At 36.8% G+C, this 23,821-nt stretch overlaps 1 protein-coding gene across 5 annotated transcripts in view; it reads right to left on the bottom strand.

Annotated features, from left to right (window-relative positions):
• The window catches only part of LOC134527381 (alsin), a 239,496-nt gene that overhangs the window by 206,888 nt on the left and 8,787 nt on the right, over positions 1–23,821 (bottom strand). For 4 of the 5 annotated variants that reach the window (XM_063360022.1, XM_063360024.1, XM_063360019.1 and 1 more), the window contains exon 2: positions 3,141–4,497. In XM_063360022.1, coding sequence (XP_063216092.1) covers positions 3,141–4,497 — 1,357 coding nt within the window. Of the gene's footprint in view, positions 1–3,140; positions 4,498–21,249; positions 21,380–23,821 lie in introns of those variants that run through there. The other variant, XM_063360020.1, reaches the window with a different exon arrangement.

Genomic DNA, 23,821 nt, shown 5'->3' with positions numbered 1-23,821 from the left:
TTATGCCTCATTTCAAGTCTCTGTTTTGGAAGAGGTCTATAACAAAATTAACAATATTGTTTTTGGCCTAGTGAGTGTTTAATTAGTCACTTTTAAGAAAAGCTCCATCCAGAACAAATTGCCTCCAATACTTCTGCCACACATGAGCAGGCCAATGCAAGCAAAGCTAACCCTACACCCCTAATTGCATGGACATCTACAGTGGTGTCCGGAGGAGCATCGTAATTGTTTTCAGTGATTTCCATTTCCAACGAGTGTTTAATTGCATATCTAAATGTCAGAGAGTTGCGAACAAAATCTAATGAATTTTTTAAAATCTGATAAACTCTCACAGATACTTGGTTTAATGATCTAAGTATTAATTCTCATTATTTCACAGGCCAAAACTTAATCTTTAGAAATTATAGAAAAATTTTACATACATAAAAAAAGTAGATTTTCATCAGTTTAACCAATAAATATATATGACTGTCCTGGAATAGAAGCAGTGTGGGTGAGAATTAAATTATCCTCAACAAATTTTCTGACTCTTGGTAATATCTTTTTGCCTCCAGACACTACACCTAATGCAATCTACTCTTATTTTGAGTCTTTAGAAGAAAATCTCATAACCTGCACGATAAATATATGATTCTTAGTGATTTCAATGTACCTGGTGTTGATTGGTCTAATAAAAACACATCTGGCATTATTCATATGTACATCATACACAAGGCTCACTGTTACTATTTAAATGTTATATTTCATATAATCTCGAAAGCTAGCGAACATTACCACGACATACCCTGCCCTACCTACTGAATAGTTAGAATAACGAAAATTACTTCATTCTGTATATAATACATTCAATAATTGAAGACATTCAGTAAAATAGGTTCAATGAGTTTGACAATATTTTACTGGTACGAAGCAAACCATGTATATCAGTTGGTATTAATTGAATGACACTGAAAAGTAATAACCTTTGTTTTCCGTTCATGATATTAATATTGTGGCATTCATATTTAAGTCAACTCATTCACACACTTTTATTGTTTACTTCTAATTCATATAAATATTCATTTTATTACAACTTCTTAGAAGTTGTTGGCGCCCATAAATTAACATTAAATGATTCGTTCTTTTGCTTTTATTCTATAAATTCATTAGAATGGGTCTAAGTATATTCAAGTTATTTGAAGTCAAATCACTTTATAGTAATCGATAAATGTTTTGACGGAGGTAACCCTTTTAATAGATATCAGACATAATTTTGTTAGGGAGCATGTCCAAGACAAAACTATTGATGTTAATTATTTATTAACAGATGACATGATATCAAACATCTTGACAAAGTCTCTAACAAGGCAAAAGCCTAACTATTTCATCAATATGTTATTTCTTAAATGATGTATTGTGTTTATTATTGAAGCTTGTTTATTGTTTGCTTGTTCCTATATTGACTGTGTGTGTCTTTTAATGTCACGAATTTAAATTTTTTTTGTACCTACTTTCAAACCTTTTAAGAGTAAGTTTTGGTTTGTAGATTGTTTAAGCCTTAACTTGACTCTAGCGGTGTATCCCCACTCCTTTTTTTTTACCTGTATCCGGTTAGCGTCTGTATGTCACGGCCATTCCGTTTAGGTGATGTTTATCATAGGTAGTAAAAGACAATCAGTACTTATTGACCAATGCATTATTATCTGAACTGCATATACCCAACAAGACAATATACCAAACAAAATTATAAAACTAGTAAATCTAAAGAAATTCCCTAAACCCACTTTAAAATCCCTTTCAGATCATACAGCTTATTTAGATTCAGTTTTGGTACATGATTGTTATAATTCAAAAATAAATTGCAAATATATTTGAGATAATAGTGGGCTTATGAGTGGGATTTAATAGTCACCTTTTATCAGCATTGTGTAAAGTTAAAAACGATATTATTTTAATTTCACATACAAAAAAATTGATATGAATTTTGATGGTCATAATAATTATATTTAGTATTTTTTTCATTTTAATGTTAACATTATTGTACTCTATTAAATGTTTTGTCTTACTGCTTTATGTAACTACTTTATACTTATACTAGCTGCAGTACCCAGCATTGCCCGGGCTAAACACATGGTGATATATTGTTGGCAAGTTAAAACAAAATAGATAGCTCTATAATGCCATTTTGGTGGACATAGAGAAATGACACTCAATTACTGCTTGCATGTCTATGACCTACGATTTTCTTTTCACCCATGGTGATCGATTGAACGGTTTAGAAGTTGTTACACTGCAGCGCCATTTAGCTGTGAGTTACAAAAAAAAAATGGATATCATATAAACCTTCTCCTTGAAAAAACACTTTGATGTGCCAACTTGTATGGCGATCGGTCAACGGTGTCAGAGTTTATCAATCTCATACATACCAAAATCCATTTTTATATACTGTATTATATTTGTCCTTGTGCTGTCTGTTTGTTTGTATGACTTGTCCTTTGTTTCTTGTTTATTTATTGTTATTTTATGTATTTGTGTGTGTATTTTGTATATGTTGTCTCCACCACTAAAGTCCCTGGACTGTTGGTGGGCATGGAACAAACTTTCAATAAATAACTAAATAATTTACTAATTAAGGTTAGTATCTAACAAACAACTTTAAAGAAAAATTTTCTAAGCTAATGGAAGATATGTGAAAGAATGTGTACAAAATAATAATTATAATAAACTTTGGACCAAAAAAATAAAGAAAGATTAAATTGCAAATGCTCAAGTGCTTTCAAAAGCCATTTGATAGTTTCTCAAGATTTGCTTCTTTGTTTAATAGCAATGCAAATGTTTTATACATTATATAGCTTTATATAAATTCATGTAAACTTAATTTAATGTCAAAACTCTCAAAAAATCTAAAAATTCTAACAGATAGGAAACATAAATAAAATAAATGTATTGGAAGGAAAAAAAAAAAAAATATGTTATTAAGTATCACATGCTTTACAGAAAATTATTTATTGTGCCGCCAAACTTGAAGCATATGTTTAATTTTAGCATAAATGACAAAAAAAATTGTAAAGTATTCCTAGAAGCAATAAAAATACACTATGTAGGTATTGTAAGATTTGTTCGTAACTTAGGCAGTAATAGTACCTCCCACTGATACTGACCTTAAACTGGACGTAATGCTTGGAACAGTTGGTGCCTTGCACTCCTCTATGCTCACATCCTCGATGGACTCACACTCCGTCAACACTCCCGGCAAACTCCCGCTGGTCTCAGAGCCCCCGCTCATGTGGCGTGACAGTGTGACCACCTTGTCCCCTACAGTCTTCACACCTTCGTACACGAACGTTGCCATGCTGGAAACATTTTGCTTCAGCATTTGCGTCGGACGCACTAGCGACACTTCCGCACATTCGACGAACAGCTCCTCTGTTCCACTGTAGCTCGACACCCACGACAGCTGACGCGTGAGGAATTGACGCGCTGCATCTGTGTTGATGAAAAATTCATTCTTCCGGTCTTCTTTCACACCATTATCTACTTCGGGCACCGTGGGTGGCTCTCCCTTCGTTTCTGATGAATCCACGACAGTTTTACTCTCAGCCTGCTGTTCGTTATCCTTCTCCACTGGCACTTCACGATGCGCTTCGAACTCTATGCTACTCAACATATGAGGCTGGTAAAATTTCTGCTGAGCTGCCCTGTCCTCCGTTGAAAAGGAAGTAGAATCGTCGGTGCTTTTCTTCTCGTCTGCGCTGTTATCTCTACTGGGCGTCGATGACGAGTACTGTTCCTCGTCCAAGTGCCGGACGGGCAGGCCCAGAGGACACATCTCCGATACGGAGTGAGCCGACGTGGGGGAACATGCCCTTTCGCCGATGCACTGCGGGCAACCCGGCAGAAACACCTCGTTCCCTTCCTCGTCGTCCACGTCCGTTTCATCTTTCTCCGAGGGGCACAGTTCTGGTTTGCACACGAGCACCAGGTAGAAGTCCGAACCACAGCATGCGGACAAAACGCAGCGGTTCTCAAAAAACATCACCTTCCTGGGGACGTCACTCTGGATGCTGAGCTGAGGATGGTGGCCCGAGGCCCACAGTTGGCCCGCGTCCGTGACGTACAGGCAGCCCTCGTCGCCTGCAGCCACATGCCGGACTTTCACGTCCCGCCCAGGCGTCGTGTAGCCGTGCATGCAGCACCTCACGTCCTCCCTCAGCGCTATCTCCTCCATGCCACGGAGCGCGGCACCCGTCCGGAACAACCTGCCCGCGCAGCTCACAAAGTACAGCGAATCTCTGTTGCATGATATATCCACTGCTGATATGTCCGTCTGTTGAAGAGTCACGCACTGACTGTTCGCATCGTACTCTCCACAAAACAAACTGTGTGAGCTTGTAAGCACAAAAATATGTTCGCTAATGCAACACAATTTTTGCACTTCAGTGCAAGAATTTGAGGATGCATGTTTCACAACAATTTTATTAAGATGGTGCCACAAATGAAATTTGTTCATCGCAATACCTGAAACAAAGAAACAAAATTAAATATGATTTTTCTAAAAAAATTGTTTGCATTTTACATATTGAAAATAGCGATGGAAAGAAACACTATAGAACAAGTTATACTTGTAAAAGTATTAATATATACCCAAAGTTATAAAATGAAATTAGAAAAAAAATACCTATTTTTACTCAGTTTAAAATAAGCTTTCTGCCTGTTCCGACTTTGAAAGGTTGTCATATCTTCCTTTGACTCCTCATGGTACATGTAACACTTGGTGTTTCTCTTTGTAAGTTCTAGTAGTCACAAATTGTGCATCATTGCACATAGATAATTCAATAGTATCTATATTGTAAGATGTAACAGACATTGGGTGAAACGATAAAACTGAACAAAGCTCCAAAGTACAAGGTCTTTAGTGTGATCATCATCTTAAAAAAAATATTTAGATATGAATCAAGATAAAAAAATTTTATTCTTAAATTTTGCCTTCAAACATTAGTATAATCTTAGAAAAATAAACTACTTAAAATTATTTTTATTCCTGCATAAAAATGTTAGTTTTCCAGAAAAATATATTTGGAAAAAGTTAAGTGCAATTTAGTAGTCAATTTTCTGCAAATTGGAAATTTTTATGAGTTACATTTTCACAGAAACAAACAATTTAATTATATTAAGTTTTTTATACAAACATGACCAAATTAAATACATATATTTGGTCTTTCTTTACAATGTAAAGGCTCACTTAACATTTTAGAGTTGAGGAGGACCCATGCTACCCATTACCAACTGATAAGTACAAAAAATTGTTGTTTAAACAGTAACAACCAATCTGCAGAAAATAAATTATTGTAAAACAAATATCAAGTATCAACCTATTTTTTAAATTATGTACATTTAGAATGGAAACAAGGAAAATTTTAGGAAAAAAAGTGTGGTTAAATTTATCCGGGCAATGTTTCCACTTTCAACTCACATCTCTATTCCTACTTATCTTTGCCTTATAAATATAATCACAAATGAATCATCTCTATAGATGATAGGGCACAATTAAGAGAGCACCGATGGTGGAATACATTCTGTAAGCTATTAAAAAAATTAGTTGCAGCTACCATGAGATGTTTCAAAACCTCAAATGGCTGATACAAGGAAAAGGATGCACAGTAGTCTGCACTCAATATTGTTACGAACACGACAGACCATGATGCCAGGTTCGGAGCTGGCTAGCAGTCCTGCATGCCCACTGGTGTCATGTGCCCTCCACTAATGTAAGGCATGCCACAAGTGCCTAGCCGGATTACAAGGGTCGTCGCTTCCCCCCTCCCCCGTCCGCTCCACGCGCATCATCCTCCCTCTGTGCTGTTATCTGTTACTGAGCAACCTTGGGAATTCCGTCGGCCACTGCACGGAGTGGCGTGAAAGGGCGCCGCCTTTCTCGATGTTTTAGGCATCGGGTCAGCCCAGGATTATGTGACTCGTCAGAGCTGCTCTCGTCAGTTTGCGAAGGGCACCCCAGGTACTTAAGCAGCGACGCCGGTCTCCACAGAAGTCCCACGACAGTTCCGTGAGTCCTGTGATAGGCTCCGCAAGATTTCTAGGCTCCGCAAGAGTTCTGGGCAAGTTCAGAGTGTTCGGAGAGTTCCGCGAGTATATGAGGAGGTATGTTTGGTGAGTCTGAAAAGACAACTATTTATCACTAATACTATAGAGCATTAACTACATGAAATCTAGCCCAACAATAAAAACAGGTGTTTAATGTCTTGCACTGAGAACCAATCAATCAATTAATTAAGAATATGCTTGCAATAGGGCTTTCGCCTGGTGGCAATTTCACACACTTTTTTTTATTTATATTATATATATTTTATTTATGCAGAAATAAAGGTTATTCATAAAAAAAAACACTTTCAAAAACAATATAGAAGAAATAAAAATACCTTTTATTATGATTATTTTTCATTATATTGGAAAAAATTCAAATATTTACTTAAGCATGATAAAATAAATTGGACTAGATCAGTCAATAATAACATAAAGAAGAACCCCATAAAATTCTGTTACATAAAAATAATGAAAAATGGTTATAATGAACAATACTAACTAGATGTAAATGGTTCTATATCTTGTGAAAACTTTACTGTCAAATATCTTTGCTCAATACTTTGCAAGTGTTTATTTTCCGCAATCTTAAAACAATCAACTTTCCAACTCAACAATCTTCCATGTTCCATGACACAATAGCACCAATATCACTAAAATTCTCCATGTCTACTGGGCCCGATGGAATTCCAACCTTTATTTTTAAAGGCTGTTCAAATATATTGGTTCCTCTACTTAAACATCTGTTTAATTTAAATCTTAAAACCTACATTTTTCTTGATAAATAGAAAATTTTCAAGTTATACATATTCACAAGGGTGGTAAGTACCAAATTAAAGGTTCCAAACTATTGACCCGTATCGCTTCTTAATGGCTTTTTCAAAAATCCTTGAAAAAATGTTATTTAGAATTTTACATTTCAAAATAAAAAATATATCATGTCAATCAACATAGCTTTAGATCAGGAATGTCCACAACTACCAATTTAATCACTTTCCTATATCCCATTTACAGTGAAGTTAACAGCAGAGACCAGGTCAACACCTGCTACTTTGATATAGCTAAGGCTTTTGATTCTGTTAGTCATCCAATACTACTAAGTAAGTTATCTCATTTTGGGTCCACGCGATAATTTAACTAAATGATTCGCTAGTTACCTTGAAAATTTGTAGGTTTTTTTGTTTCTATTGGTACCTACTGCAATTGGAACACTTTAAAGCTAGTTACAGAGTTCCTCAGAGTGGTACATTGTCACCTTTATTATTCAAATTATTCATTGATGATATCTCTCTTGCTCTTAACTACTCCACTGGTATTCTTTTCGGCAATGATCTAAAAATTTATCAAAAATTACTTCCTTGAATGACTGCTCATTGCTTCAATTTGATATTAATGAAATTAATAACTGATGTAAATCAATTTTAGTAGCATTCAACGAAGAAAAAACTAAAATAATTTCCTTCACATTATTACTTTTTAGACAATACTCAGATTCTAAAATCCTACTCTTTAAAAACTTGGGAATTATTTTAAACTCAAAACTATTATTTCATGATCATGTAGAAATTATAATCTCAAACTCCCAAAGAAAGCTTGTCCTCATTAAACACATTTCATTACTTTTCATGCAACGACTGTGATTTCTAGGACATGTAAACTACAGTTGGAAAGGGTATAAATAATCTAGAGAACATTTTAAAATAAAGCTAAATTAAAAAAATTAATTTTGTTTCTATATATATTTATAGTTTTTTGTAATGAATTTGAAAGTTGAAAGTTTGTCCTACATTTACACATGGTCTTTGGAAGCACAAAGTCACATTCCTGAAACCCATTGTATTGAATAATGATGTATTTAGAATAAAAATACATCGCAGAATACAACAACAGTTGTTTTGTGCTATTACTGCCATAAATATAAAAGTTATAATGACTTAAAAACCAGATTTTGGGTAATATTGAATAAAATCTTTAAAAAAATCTCCATTACTGTTGACATTTAGGACATATGTCTAGGGGTAATAACTAAAGCATAACCTCCCTGTAACAAACCAGATTACAGCCTTCCTCATGCAATCCAGTAATAATCTTTTGTTATAATTTTTTTTTTGTCAAATTTCAGGTTAGGTTTTCAAATGATGTAAAGTTTTTCCTTTTAAAAGTTATTGTAAACGTAATTCTCTGGGTTTATTTTTTTTATTTTTTTAAATTCATAAGTTTATTTTTGAAGTAATTTTTTTGCTGGCTTCTTTGTGTGGGAAGGCGTGCTGACGTGATTTTCCTTCGTTATTTCCACCAATGAGGCTTTCGTTTTACACGCTAGGCGTGTGAGTCACGGTCACTGGAGTTCGAGAAAGATATAAAATTGCTGCGTCGTAGGAACAGAAGTAACTTTTCGTGGGAGCTTCTGTTGCTATGTGCCGTGATTGGCTGAAAATTACGTCAGCGAGCCCAGGACACTGCCCGCACGAAGGAAAGGAAGGCTGTAAAGTTAGTCATTGTCTGAGCACCGTGCCGAGAGGTAGTGGTCGGGCGATGGCTCGCATCATTTAACAATGTAATATTGAACTACAACTTAACGGCTACAGTCCGAACGACGCCTAACAACCTTTTTTTTTTCTCTTCAGACATTTTAATAAATTAGAAATTTTTGACCGTAGTCGTAGGCAAAGCTCACAGCAAGGCGACAGTGTTTTGTCCAGCCGTCGCTGCCCGGAACTGATCTGGGCAATATAATGAAGTCGTAGTAAGAATCTACATGTTTTTTTCTCCTTTCTGGAGGTAAAGTTAAAATTTTTTTTGTGTGCTCTCTTATATGGAATATGGTGTGAGTTTTAAATGAATAATTAAAACCTCGTAATACATTGAACATTGTTTATTAATTTCTTCTTTCTTCGTGACCTGCAACCTGTATGTTCCACTCATCACCTAATTTGAGCTAGCTGGAGGTGTGAGTGGTGACATCCCCAATCCCTCAAAAAATGTTGTTGGTCCTTATACCAAACACCCTAAATAAATAACAAATTAACAAAAATACAAATAAAAATTTTAGGAACCTAATTATTCCATTACAAATATTGATTGTTTCAATATATATAGACTAAAATTTTCACCATACAACGAAGAGTTTGTTGCTTTAAAACAATGTAAACAGTTGTTCTGATCAAACTATTGTAATTTTTGACGTGACGTCTAATAAATCGATGAACGCTGGCTGCACGCACAAAAAATTGTCCCACCACGGATGTCCCACTACGGATGTGTCCTATTTACGCATGCGTGGCATCTCTCTGGTATGTTGCGGACGGTACAGAGAACTGGGCCGGCACGTGGCTGCGTACTGCTCAGTTTTCACCCCGCCCTGCTGCAGGGATAGGCGGGTCGCGCCGGTTGGATCACGCCTGCGCCTGTCGCCACACACTGCTTTGGGCAGACGACAAAACAGCGGGGTTCGAGGTGATTGTTGTGCACCGCGCCACGGGAGTATATTCGCAAGGAAATGGCATTCTTACAAGTACGTATTATTTTAATTACTAGTGTAAATCAGTATATTTAAACAGTGTTCTATGAGTATTGTTTTAGCTATGTAACTAAATATTTATTGCTGGTATGATACTTTTCACGCTTTAGTTTGGCATTGGTAATTATATATAATGAGTTATTGTTTGATCAACTAAATCACACACCCTATTATAGTTATGAGCCCAAGAGTGTGTAAATATTTCGAGTCCAACAGAGACTATGCTAGTTAAAAGAAATTCAAACAAATATTGTGCGTTGAATAATATTAATCAACATAAACATCTGAAACAATTGTTTACAAAATGGCCTCGTGGCCGTACGGTTAACATGGCTAACTTCCAATCCTAAGGTTGTTGGTTCGAATCCCGGCAGCTGCGGATTTTTTTTGTACTTGTAAAAATAAATACGGCGCACGCAACATTTCAAAAGTAATAAATATATTTCAATTAATGAATGCAAATAAAACTAAATTTATTAATTAAATTGTACATTTCATTTCACTCATTCTTTGTATCCATACAAAATAGTAATAATTCAATAAAAATGATTCAATTTTATTCATAAAAGAATGCAAAGGTAGATTTTATCATACAAAAGCTAGAAAAAAAAGAATTCTTCCTCAAAGAATATAATATTTTTAATGCCTAAATGGTTTGGTTGCAAAAACCTATTACGGCTCAGTCTCAGGCCGAATATGATATTTCCTTTTCTTCTGGATCAATAATTTCATCAATGTTTCGTTATGACGTCACGTTAAACTATCGTCCGTAAACCAACTTTACAGACAACCATTTTTATATGCAAATAAACTTCAATAACAAGTGCACAATTCTGATTTAAGTTACATAGGTGCAAAATATAGAGCACAGTAAAATCTAATTTTTCAATGTAAGTGATGTAATATTTGCTATAATACAGCAAACATTAAATATTTTGTGATAGAATTTGAAAGTAAAGCTTATTAAAAATACATGATACAGGAGGTATCAAAATTCATGTTACATCGCTTGAGGGTAGAAAGCTCTTATTATTTGCAATCATTTTTGCCAATAAAGATGTTGCCGGAAACACGTAGTTAAGCCCATGTTGCCCCAGAAAGAGTCAGAGTAGGCAACCTGTTGTAGAGTGTTATGTTGTGGATGTGCGGGCGTTCGAGTAGAAAAATAACCTTTTTAATCGTGGCACACATTTTAATTTCACTCTGAAATCAATCACAACTTCGGCTTTGTTTCACAACATTGAAATTGTTGCATACGTTTTAACGTGACAGCCTAAAGCAACGGCTCAAAACCACGCCCACCTTGAGCGACACAGAGGTGGCAACGGCGAATCATGTTTTCACGGATACGCTGGACCATGTGTGGAGTCGACCTTATGATTTTGAACGCTTCAATTATTCGCTGAGTAAGCTCTTCTACCGTTTATACTGGTGTAGCGTGGATAAGCCCTTTTACGTAACCCCACAGAAAGAAATCTAACGGGGTTAGGTCCGGTGACCTTGGCGGCCATGCGACAGGGCCCGCTCGTCCAATCCATCGGTTTGGAAATGTTTGGTTTAAATACTCTCACACTTGCAGGGAAAAATGAGGTGGTGCCCCGTCATGTTGGTACCACATCACACGTCGGACATGCAATGGAACCTCTTCAAGAAGACCTGGTAGTTCGTTCTGAAGGAAGTGGAGGTATCTGGCACCGGTAAGTCGTGGCGGAAGAAAAAAAGGCCCAATGAGTACGCCGTCAACAATACCGGCCCACACATTAACTGAAAAACGTTCCTGGCGAGCTATAACACACGTTGCATGCGGATTGACATCATTCCAAACCTGACTGTTGTGAGAATTGAGAATAGCGTCTTGAGTGAACTTGGCTTCATCGCTGAATAAAACCGCTAACTTGGGATTCCTCAATACTCTTCGAATGTACCAACGAGAAAAGGTCATGCGAAGATGATAGTCCGCCGGACCCATGTGTTGCACTTTTTGAAGGTGGTATGGGTACAAGAGTTGCTCATGAAAAACTCGCCAAACAGCCATTTTGTCAGCGTCCATATCGGAACCTTCTGCCTTTGTGCTTGTATCCGGACTCTCCTCAAATCTCTGAAGTATATCTTCAAAACTGGGAGTACGAACCCTGCGTGGAGCACCAGCATTTGGTCTTGTCACGGCACATGTACCAGTATCACGCATTCGCTGAGTAAGTCTTGCAAACATGGTGCGAGCTGGAATCCTACGACCCGCATATCGTTCTTCGTACAGACGACGGGCGGCTTGTCCATTTTGTCTAGCTTCCCCGTAAACAAGCAGCATGTCCGTGTACTCACTAAACGTGTACTCCATTGAGCTCCACTAAAACATCGCCCTTTTCAGAACCACAGCGAAAGAAATGACACCACGAGTTTGCTTGTACGACAGAACAGTCAACGACAGACCACCAGTGATATCAAAACACACTGCGACACTGCGATGTCACGCTGCGCAGTGCTATGGCATGGCACAAATGGAAGAAAAGAGGTGAGGGCGCCACCAACGGAAGTAAAAAGGGGCAGGGGTCAGCATTCTACATCGTAGTCCTCTCGAACGCTGCCCGGCGTCGTAAACACGTAATTCACCACAGCATCGTCTGTCTCGCACAAAGCGCAACGGGTTGCCTACACTGACTCTTTCTGGGGCTACAGGGGCTTAACTACGCATTTCCGGCAACATGTTTATTGGCAAAAATGGTTGTAAATAATAAGAGCTTTCTACCCTCAAGCATTGTAACATGAATTTTGATACATCCTATATATAAATAATGTTAAAATAAGACAGAGAATCTATTCCCGAATAAAGAAGTCATATTTCCACTTCACTGTCTTAAAATACACCTTCGCTTTCCTTCTCTTTAAAAACTTTTAATATTTATTTCATATATGTACAATTTTTACAGTGTTGGATTTATCTATGTACCTAAATGAATAAGTATACACAGAAATTATTTCATAGTTTTAATGACAAAGATGTGCACATGACTGTTTTAAAACTAACATTATTTCTAAAACAATCAGAATTAATTTAATACTGGTAATGCATTCACAGATTATGTCAGGGGTAGTCTACCTTTAAGTAATTAGATCTGCCAAACACCAAAAATAAATTTCAATGCAGCAAGCCCAATTTTATTCTGTGCAGTCTTTTTGTCATATTACGTAATTATATTTCACCATGGTTTTCGTGAGGACTACTGACATTGTCCCAGACTAAGCAATTCTGAGCCCAAAATGCCACCACCTCCCTCCTCGCCTGCTGCAGGCCCCCTCCTTCCCCACCACCCTCTGTGACACCGGCATTTCAAACTGCCCGCCAAGTGCGTGTGTGTGTGTGTGTGTGCGTGTCGGCCCACGCCTACCGGTGTGACAGAAGTGCTGCGCTCCCTTATCGATGCCAGCCTAATTAATTGTAACTTACTTCTTCCCTACAGTGTTTTATGTTCTAGCAGTCAGAGTAATTGCTTCAAGATGGGCTTTTCTTTAAATTGTAACATAAATAATATCCCATGGGCCAAACGATGACAAGCGAGGACGAACATTCTCGAGGCACACTATATTAAAATATTAAATTAGTTCAAACCAAATAGTTATGTAATGTTTTGTTTGCAGCCAGTAGGCTAATTTAATTAAGGTTTTATGTGTGTTCATTCCTTTTCCCGGTGGCATGCTTTATTAAAATATATTTAACGACCGTTGGCTGGGAGGAGCCAGTCTGTCGCTGCGACTGATCCACGTCCATCTGCCTACTTAATTCCTATAAATTGCTTTCTTTTAACTTCAGGGCTTACCTCGGGCAGTAGACTGTTTTACGTAAGTTTTATTTAATTCGCTGGATGGATTTTGGTCATGTTATACGAACTCTAAAGCAGTCCAGTGCACGTGTCTGGACTACCCTTATACAGATTCATGCCACCAGCTCTTATTAACAGTGATAACATACGTAGATTGTACCGACGAGCAACGTCAATAAAAGTATTGAATCAACATATCTGTGTCTTTTGTGCGGGTGACCACGTGGAGAGACAAAACAAAGACTGAGGCGTGTGTGCCGCCTTCAGAGCCTACCTTATTTTGTTGTCTCCACGTATAGCGTGACCCCCGCTGAGAGGACGTAATTCTGTGTATTTTATTTATAATGGAGAAATGGGCCTCACTGCACACGGGCTACCTCACGGCCCTGACGAGAGAGTAGCCGGGTCCACATGCCCGTAATACATGTGGTGGCACCCTGGCATAACACTAAGTCTCTAGGAACATATAATCAACCCCCACTGCGAAAGCACTACATGCAACTGAGCAGCAAACCAGTGAATTCAAGGCATTTATCTATAGATAACCACTTGCAATTATAATAAGTTATCTTGTTAGATTTCAATTCATTTAGCTGTTAAATAGTGCATTCTTATTAGTATGGTGGGCCACTGCCCGAGCCTTGGTGGACCGAAAATGCCAATGGGCTAGCCACAGCAAAGTTTGGTAAGTGCTATTAGTCAGTCAGGCTAACTTTGACCTTGGTGGTAACTTTGACCCCTTCATGTGCTGTTGCATTTTTGAATAAACAATTTTTTTTGTGTAAGAAATTTTACTTGTGTTAATGGTTAGGTTGGTTGCTATGTGTTTGAGGCTTTTGGTTTAACCTATAGCTGCAGTATATGTTCATCTGTTTATTCAAAATGGTGGTTTTTCTGAAGAGCTGCAAGAGGAGGTTTTCATGAAAAATGAATAGATTGTAAAATAAATGGTAATAAATGTGTTTAAAAATGTTATTCATTAATTGTAAATGTTACTTTGAAGCCACATATTGTTGTTTTTGTGAACATTAAGTTACTTTACTTTCTGTCAAATAAACTGTTATCTTTCAAATTAACATGTGCTCAGAATGTGGAATTTCAGGTTAACTTTGTCCCCTTGGTGTAACTTTGACCCCTTTGTGTAACTTTGATCCCCTCTAAAACATTTTATAGGTTAACCAAAAGAGTAAATATTTGTCATTTAAGTATTAACAAAGTTAAAGCTAGAGTACGTAGTTGTATTTAATATGGGATTGAACGTGTTTGAAAAAAATTAATAAAATGTATATTTCTTGTGTGCAGTGAGTGTTAGGAGTGAGACAACATGGATGCTACAGAGAATGAAGAAATGGTTCTTGAATCAGAAACACTGCCAAACTTGATTTTGCTCCTGGTCAGTCATTTGATCATACACCTAAGCAGTCATCGAAGAGATCTCTGTCTTCTGGTAAGCCACCTATTTTATCAAAGCATGCTGGCAAAAAAATACTTGTGCAGTTAAATTGCGAAGAACACCACCAGGAACACGTATGTATGGAACTAAAAGTAGGTACACAGAACAACAACTTGCTGAATCCTTGGACAATATTAAGTCAGGGAAGATGGCTATAAAACAAGCTGCTAGGAACTATGGGATACCGCGTAACACATTGAAAAACAAACAAAAAGGTAACTATAACAAATCTGTTGGGCGGCCAACAGTTTTTACCACACAAGAGGAAGACATATTTAAGGGTCATATTATGGCTGTAAGTGATATGGGCTTACCCATTTCTATGAATGATGTGAGGTGCATAGTTAGAAATTACCTAAATGCGCAAAAGCGCAAAGTTGCTGTATTTCAAAACAACATGCCGGGATGGGATTGGGGTGAAGGGTTTCTCCACAGGCACCCAGATATTAAGAATGTTGTTGGGGAAAATGTGTCTCGGAAAAGAGCCCAAGTGGATAGACAAATCATTAATAACTTCTTTGATAATTTGGAAAAGGAGTTTGAGGGAGTTCCACCCCAGAATGTGTGGAACTATGATGAATCGGGTTTTCATGATAATCCACAGAAATCTAAACATCTGTTTCGACGTGGTGTCAGACATCCAGAGATATTTCGAAACTCGACTAAGAGCTGTTACACCATTATGTTCTGTGCAAATGCACTGGGTGAAGTGCTTCCACCATACTTTATCTTTAAGGGAACCAAAGGTAACTGGTTACATTATGCAAGCCCCAAAAGGTTCTCGAATGAATGTCTCGCGGAGTGGGTGGATGGATATGGCAAACTTTGAAGATTGTTTTGAATATCACTTGCTTCCTAGACTTAAAAGGCAGAAGGGAAGAAGGTTGTGATTGGAGATAACCTTTCATCACATCTCAGTCCACTAGTTTTAAGAAAGGCTCAAGAGAATGATGTTGCTTTTGTATTTTTAGTGCCCAACTCCACACATATCCTGCAGCCATTAGATGTGGGTATGTTTGCTCCTCTTAAAACACAGTGGCGGATAGTCCTGGAAAAGTGGAGAAACACCCCTTAGGGTAAAGTGTCTGTATCAATGCCGAACTATGTATTTTCATGTCTAATAAAGAGGACACTGCATGGCATTAAGGAAAATGTGGCTACCAACATACAAGCTGTGTTCAGAGCAACGGGCATTTGTCCACTAAATAGAGAGCATGTACTTGCAAAGCTACCAATCTACACCAATCCAGATAGTTCTCAAAACTGGCCAGATTTAGTTGGAGAGCAATTAAAAATTACATTTATTCACTACGGTCTGAAGATCTTATTCCATCACAAAGAGGAAGAACTTTTCAAATGCCTGTTCAACCTGGCAAAAGTGTTTCTTTGGAGGAGGTGGAGGAGTATGTAAAAAATAGGTTGGAGTCAAAACAGAATGGAAAACCAAAGAAATCAAATACTTCTCTTAAGAGTTCACATGAAGCTTCTGGTGAGAAAAGACAAAAAACAGAAAAAAGTACAAAGAGGAAAGGTAAGAAGCAGAAAATAGACGAGACAGAAGACACAGAAGATGAGATGGACTACAGTGAATGCAGCGACAATGATGAGGTTTCAGAGGACATTGATAGAGGATACTTAAAAGATAAAGAAAACGGAAATGAAAAAGAGGAGAAAACTAAACAAGAAAAGGACAAGAACAAAAAAAATGAATTATCAGTTCAAGAGGGTACATATGTAGTGGACAAAGATGGGGTTTTAAGGAAAGAGGATTCAGTGGCACCAAGTGAATCTGGTTCAGTTGAAAAATTGCATCCTTATACAACAGGAGACTATGTGATAATCCAATATGAGGGAAGCTACTTTCCAGGCACTGTAACTGGTATTGTTGGAAACCAATTCATGGTAAGTGCAATGTCCTTACACGGAAGAAACTGGAGGTGGCCTGATCACAAGGATGAGTTGCTATATGATATTTGTGACATTATTAAAACAGTTGGACATGAAAATGTTGTTCCTGTGAATAACAGTGGAGACTTTGCCATCAATGACGACTTCTTGAACAAAAAGTGATTTTCAGTTTCTGACTAGAATATTTTTCAAATGTGACATCTCATTTATAACATTTGTCTGGTTTTTATGTACCTACTGTATGTACAGTATGGACATCTGAACTTGTGATAGTAATATAAGTTTGTGTCCAACTATGTTTGTCAAATGTGAACTTTCATCTCCAGTGTGACGTTACATTCACCTATTTTTCTGGACAGTATGAACATTTGAACATTTAATCATTATGTACAGTACCTACTTAGATTATTTCCTACTAGAATGTTTGTCAAATGTGAAGTTTCATCTCCAGTGTGATCTAATTACATGTACAGTATGTACTAAGATTATTCCAACAATAAAAGCAGTAAAATGTGAAGGTTCATCTACAATTTTAAGTAGGTACATTATGGTAATTTGATTGTTTTTAACATATTTTCCTTTAGACTGGCTTTGTGTGCATTATCATTATTATTAAGTGATGTAACTACTGTTAAATGTTCTTTAATGTATAAGGAATTTTTTCATGTATTATACCTGAGTTGTCTTAAAAGCCAAGTAGTTTTGTTTTAGGTTTAAACTTGAAAGATTATCAGTGTTGTTAAAAGTACTCGGAAAAAGTAATTGGGCTCAATTACAATTACTGTGGTGATAATGTAACTAATTACAAGTAAAAATTACTTTACATAGAAGTAATCAGTAAAATTACAATTACAATTACAATTACTTTCCGCTACCATTTTAAAACTGACCTACAATTGAATTTTTTTACACCTTGTTAAATTAATAAAAATACATAGGCCTACATATATGTTTTGTTAAGAAAATGATTTCATGTAATTATTAAATTTATTATCTTTAATTAAATGAATAATATTTGAGGACAACCTTGCTTGAATAACATCAAAAGACTTCATACAAGTAGTGGAATTGACCTTACAAAACAATTGCATTTTAAAGTTCTCATCAGATAGATTCCCTCTCTTGATGGCAAAAAGATCTTTACCAACACTAAAAAGACGCCGGCAGCGATGTGTTAAATTTTTAAAATGCAGATTTTAGGATAGGGTAATGTTGGATACACTGCAAGTCACTATGGCTATTCATTTTTGATCATAGAAGTTGTGCATACGATCGTAGCACTACAAGCGTAAAATTATAAACTTTACTAATAAGTTCTTAATTGTATTCATTATACGTTCCGAGAATAAAAGTAACGGCAAGTTGACGACAGTCGTCGTACCCTCCCAGATACAGAGGCCGTACCTGGCCACCGACGCGGGCCTGAGGGGGCCTATTTTCCCCCCCAGTGAACCCCAGTGTGTGCGACGGCCAGGGACGCACCCGCGTGCGCCCTAGCATGCCAACGAGTGTTTTTCTATGTGACTTTATCTTTTATTTCAGTGTGTATATATTTGTAAACGATTAAGGGATTTGAATGTGTGTAATTAACTTATTTTATTTATTATTCATTGTGCAAGTTCGCTGTGTAATTAATGTCTCGTGTATGTCTTTGTAAATAATTCAATAACTTTTTCTGAAGTGTTTCGCCGTAGTATGTAATTGCAGCCTGGCGCGCCGCGGGACGGAGCTCTCTCCCACGCCGGCCGATTTTCCCCTCCCTCCCCGCCACCCGCGGGCGCCGGCCCGCGGGCGAGCGGGGAGAGGCAGTCGCGTCCTGGTCTCGAGCGGAGACAGACGTGTTCGTTGCTCCGCGAGCCGCGCACGTTGCGCTCGGGATTGAACGTTCGCTCAGTCCGCAGTCGGTCACGGCAGCTGAGCTGCCACCGCGAATCAGCTTAGCATTGTTAACTTACGAGTCATCGGGAGACGTGTCTAGCGGGCAGTTTCTACAACGCGAACGTGGTGCTTCGAGTCTCTGAACTTTTCGCCGTCCACGGAACATTACGTAACGGGCCGCGTATGTACAGCGTTCCGTCTTCGGGCCCTTTCTCACTGGGTCAGCCTAGCATTAATAAACTTTACGATTCGCGCCGAAACGTATTTGAGAACCGCCCCGTCATCAGGGAGTCCGTGTCGCCGTGGTAGGGCACTTGTTCCGCGACGGTTCCGCCAGGCTGCGGCAGGACTTTATAAGCGTTAATAAAAGACGGCTCGTGAAATTCGTTAATGCCGTGTTCTGCTTGCGACAACCTACCAACATTCCTCGCAATCACTTCACTCTCCCTCCAGGTCCCGCCTTTCCCGGTCCCGGCCACGTTGGCCTGGACCCACACCTCTCCGACGAGGGCAGTACGGGCATAACAGGACATTTATTTCAACGGGAAAACGGGGACCTGAAGCCGAGGGACGTCAAAGTAAATATAAAGTATCGATTACCTTAATGTATCGATTACAATTAAAGTTAAGTATTCCGATTACAAGTACGAATTACATTTTCTAAATGTAATTCGTTACAAGTATAAATTACTTGAAAAGTAATCGTTACAAGTAATCCGATTACTTGTAATTCGTTACTTAACAACACTGAAGATTATACATTCCACATGACTGGACAATACAGATCATTGTGTATTTTTGTTCTAAAACACAGCTAATGATCTTAAGTTTATCTGATGCTTATCAGTATGACTACAAGAAGGGGTCAAAGTAATACCAAGGGATATTGAAGTCTTATACTGTGTGAATAAACAGAACATCAGAGGCAGGGTCAAAGTTAGCCAAGCTGGAGGTGTAACATTGACCCCCAATATTTTATTATTTTTTGTCCTCTGTTTATTTATATATCACATTTAATGCACAAAAATAAGATAGTCAAATATTGAATACTGCCTAGCAACATATCTTCCATTAAAAAAACCTACTAAAAGTATTAGTTGTTTTATTAAAACATGCTGAAAGGGGTCAATGTTGGCCCAACTGTTGTTTTGCTTAGGTGTGGCTTACTGTGCCTACCTGATAATGTAGCAAAAAGGAATTACAAATTGTGTCCATGTTATTGTCTGGTACCAGCATGAACTCCACATTATTGTACACAAGTAAGTCGTGTCTATTGTCCACTGGCCGCTGTCACACTTAACCTTCCATCTGGATTACATATATTGGGTCATTTGTTTTTTGTGACATTGTTATTAGTTTCTTGCTTGTCAAAACAACTCATAGCCCAATGAGAACGTATTTGAAGTGTTAAATAACATGCATTCCAGCCTCTCTCCAAATACATATGTCTCTAGCAATTAAAAACACAATTTTCAAAAGACACTTTAAAACACTTATTATGTTTTATTATAGGCTACATAACTTTGATATTCATAGAACTCTTTAATAACAATATTTTTTATTATTTAATAATTGAATAAATGAACTAGGATAGCTAAATGTGTTGTCAACATCTGTATCACCAAGGCAATAAGATGATATCAGAATGGAGCATTGGGAAAATTAATGGATGGGGAAAATGGGACTACCTTGAGAAAACTCACGTGCTCACTGCAATGTTCACATTACCCACTTTAAAAAAATCAAGGTTTGATTCTGTTCAGAACTATACAACCACTGGCTTGGTGGGAAGTAAGAAGAATTTAAGAATTCCAAAATTATCTTTCAGTGGTTTCTGTGAACAGATAATAAGTTATATAAACATACATATATATATATATAAATAGTTAGGAACCTACACAAACTAAACATAGTGTCTAAACTGACTGAGATAGTACTCTTTCTTAGGTTCACTGTAACAGTTATGTCAGAACTAAATCAAACAGAACACTTTCTTACTGTCTCAATTTTCTTGAAAAGAGCATCTGTCTGCCACAGACTATATAAGGCTAATACCTACTTATTTCATTCAACAATTTTTACCTGATAACGATACTTGTTAAAGATTCCTACTGTTCCTTGTATCTCTATCTTAAATTCTCTGTATATCAAAAACAACCTCACCAAATTTACTACCTACTACAAATCCTGATTACCGTCATTATCAAACCAAAAAAATCTTAAGCACATATATAAATACATGACAAATATCGCAAAAAAAACCACAGTGTTTTCTTCTATAAAGTTACACATCATTAATTGTTCTGTGTAACGCATCAAATCGTACATTGATATAAACTGGATTCCCAATAGGGAACAATTACTGTTACGGACAGGGTCTCATGTATTTGATTGTTATGTGTAAATGTATTTATATATTATTGACAAGGCCCACAACATGTGTTACGTTGCCCAATAATAAAATTTAATGAAATTAAATGTAATAAAAAGATTCCATCCAGCCCCATTAAACCCCACTATCCTCTAACAGCCTCCTACCCAAGTAAATGTTCTTAAAATCTTTATTATTACAGCCCCTACAAGATTAGTTTACTTACACATTAAACAATTTTCAAGTCAAGATTTAGTTTATTATCGTGTAACTGTTCCCTTCACAAGTACTAAATATGCATTTCACTTTGTTTACAAATACTATACTCAATTGTTCACACCGGAGTCAAAATTATGCATTTGGACAGCAACAGCAACATACGCACACATACATTGTGGCCATGACAGTTTTCACGTTTCAAAAACATTTACCCAAAAATAAAATAGACAAAATGTAAGCCAAAATACAACTACGAAGTCATAAAGGCAAAACGTAAGGCTAGTTAATAATATTTTAAAAAAATGCATTTTTAAACGTAATGTTAAAATTATTTAAAAGTCAAACATGATATATATTTCAAAAACTGGCATTATATTATAACAACTCCAGGACCAATACCAAGTATTGGCCGAACATCAGCCATGTACCAAATGAAAGCTGTAACATTTCTTAACAAAATATACTGTTCAGAATTTTTGTCTGGGCCGACACTTTTAATGCCGACGGACAGCAACAAGATCGCGCGCCCTGTTTTCCTTGCAGGCAATAACTTCACCCGCCCATTACAGGACCTGAAAAAAACCATTTTATTTCTCCGTTTAAAACTGAAATATATAAATCCAACTACAAGGTCCTAAACGCAAGATAAGATGCTGTGTATTTAACTAAAAAAAATAGTATTTATTAATAGTATTCTTTAAATTATATAAGATCAAAGAAGGTACATATTTCAAAAACCTGCATTTTATAAAAACGACTCCAGGACTCATACCAAGTATTGGCCGAACATCAGCCATGTACCAAATGAAAGCTGTCACCTTACTTAACAAAATATACTGTTCAGAATTTTTGTCTGGGCCGACAGTTTTAATGCCGACGGACAGCAACAAGTTCGCGCGCTTAGTTTTACTTGCAGGCAATAGCTTCACCCGCCCATTACAGGACCTGAAAAAACCATTTTATTTCTCTGTTTAAAACTGAAATATAAAATTCGACCTACAAGGTCCAAAACGCAAGATATGGCGCTTAGTATTTAATTTAAAAACTTAGTATTTGTTAATAATATTATTAAAATTATTTAAGGTCAAATAAGTTACATATTTCAAAAACTTGCATTATATTAAAATGACTCCAGAACTCATACCAAGTATTGGCCGAACATCAGCCATATACCAAATGAAAGCTGTCACCTTACTTAACAAAATATACTGTTCAGAATTTTTGTCTGGGCCGACACTTTTAATGCCGACGGACAGCAACAAGATCGCGCGCCCAGTTTTACTTGCAGGCAATAACTTCACCCGCCCATTACAGGACCTGAAAAAACCATTTTATTTATCTGTTTAAAACTGAAATTTAAAAATCCACCTACAATATACTAAACGAAAGATATGGCGCTTTGTATTTAATTTAAAAACTTAGTATTTGTTAATAGTATTATTAAAATTATTTAAGGTCGAAAAAGGTACATATTTCAAAAACTTACTTTATATTAAAACGACTCCAGGACTCATACCAAGTATTGGCCGAACATCAGCCATGTACCAAATGAAAGCTGTCACCTTACTTAACAAAATATACTGTTCAGAATTTTTTTCTGGGCCAACACTTTTAATGCCGACGGACAGCAACAAGTTCGCGCGCCCAGTTTTACTTACAGGCAATAGCTTCACCCGCCCATTACAGGACCTAAAAAAAACCATTTTATTTCTCCGTTTAAAACTGAAATATATAAATACAACTACAAGGTCCTAAACGAAAGATAATATGCTTTGTATTTAACTAAAAAAATAGTATTTATCAATAGTATTCTTTAATTTATATAAGGTCAAAGAAGGTACATATTTCAAAAATTTGCATTTTATAAAAACGACTCCAGGACTCATACCAAGTATTGGCTGAATATCAGCCATATACCAAATGAAAGCTGTAACATTTCTTAACAAAATATACTGTTCAGAATTTTTGTCTGGGCCGACACTTTTAATTCCGACGGACAGCAACAAGATCGCGCGCCCTGTTTTCCTTGCAGGCAATAACTTCACCCGCCCATTACAGGACCTGAAAAAAACCATTTTATTTCTCCGTTTAAAACTGAAATATATAAATCCAACTACAAGGTCCGAAACGCAAGATAAGATGCTTTGTATTTAACTAAAAAAAATAGTATTTATTAATAGTATTCTTTAAATTATATAAGATCAAAGAAGGTACATATTTCAAAAACCTGCATTTTATAAAAACGACTCCAGGACTCATACCAAGTATTGGCCGAACATCAGCCATGTACCAAATAAAAGCTGTCACCTTACTTAACAAAATATACTGTTCAGAATTTTTGTCTGGGCCGACACTTTTAATGCCGACGGACAGCAACAAGTTCGCGCGCCCAATTTTACTTACAGGAAATAGCTTCACCCGCCCATTACAGGACCTAAAAAAAAACATTTTATTTCTCCGTTTAAAACTGAAATATATAAATACAACTACAAGGTCCTAAACGAAAGATAATATGCTTTGTATTTAACTAAAAAAAATAGTATTTATCAATAGTATTCTTTAATTTATATAAGGTCAAA

The sequence above is a fragment of the Bacillus rossius genome, chromosome 1 (assembly GCF_032445375.1).
Source record: "Bacillus rossius redtenbacheri isolate Brsri chromosome 1, Brsri_v3, whole genome shotgun sequence".
NCBI classification, from domain to species: domain Eukaryota; kingdom Metazoa; phylum Arthropoda; class Insecta; order Phasmatodea; family Bacillidae; genus Bacillus; species Bacillus rossius.
The sequence above is the reverse complement of the archived record's forward strand: the minus strand, read 5'-3'. Positions and strand labels throughout refer to the sequence as shown.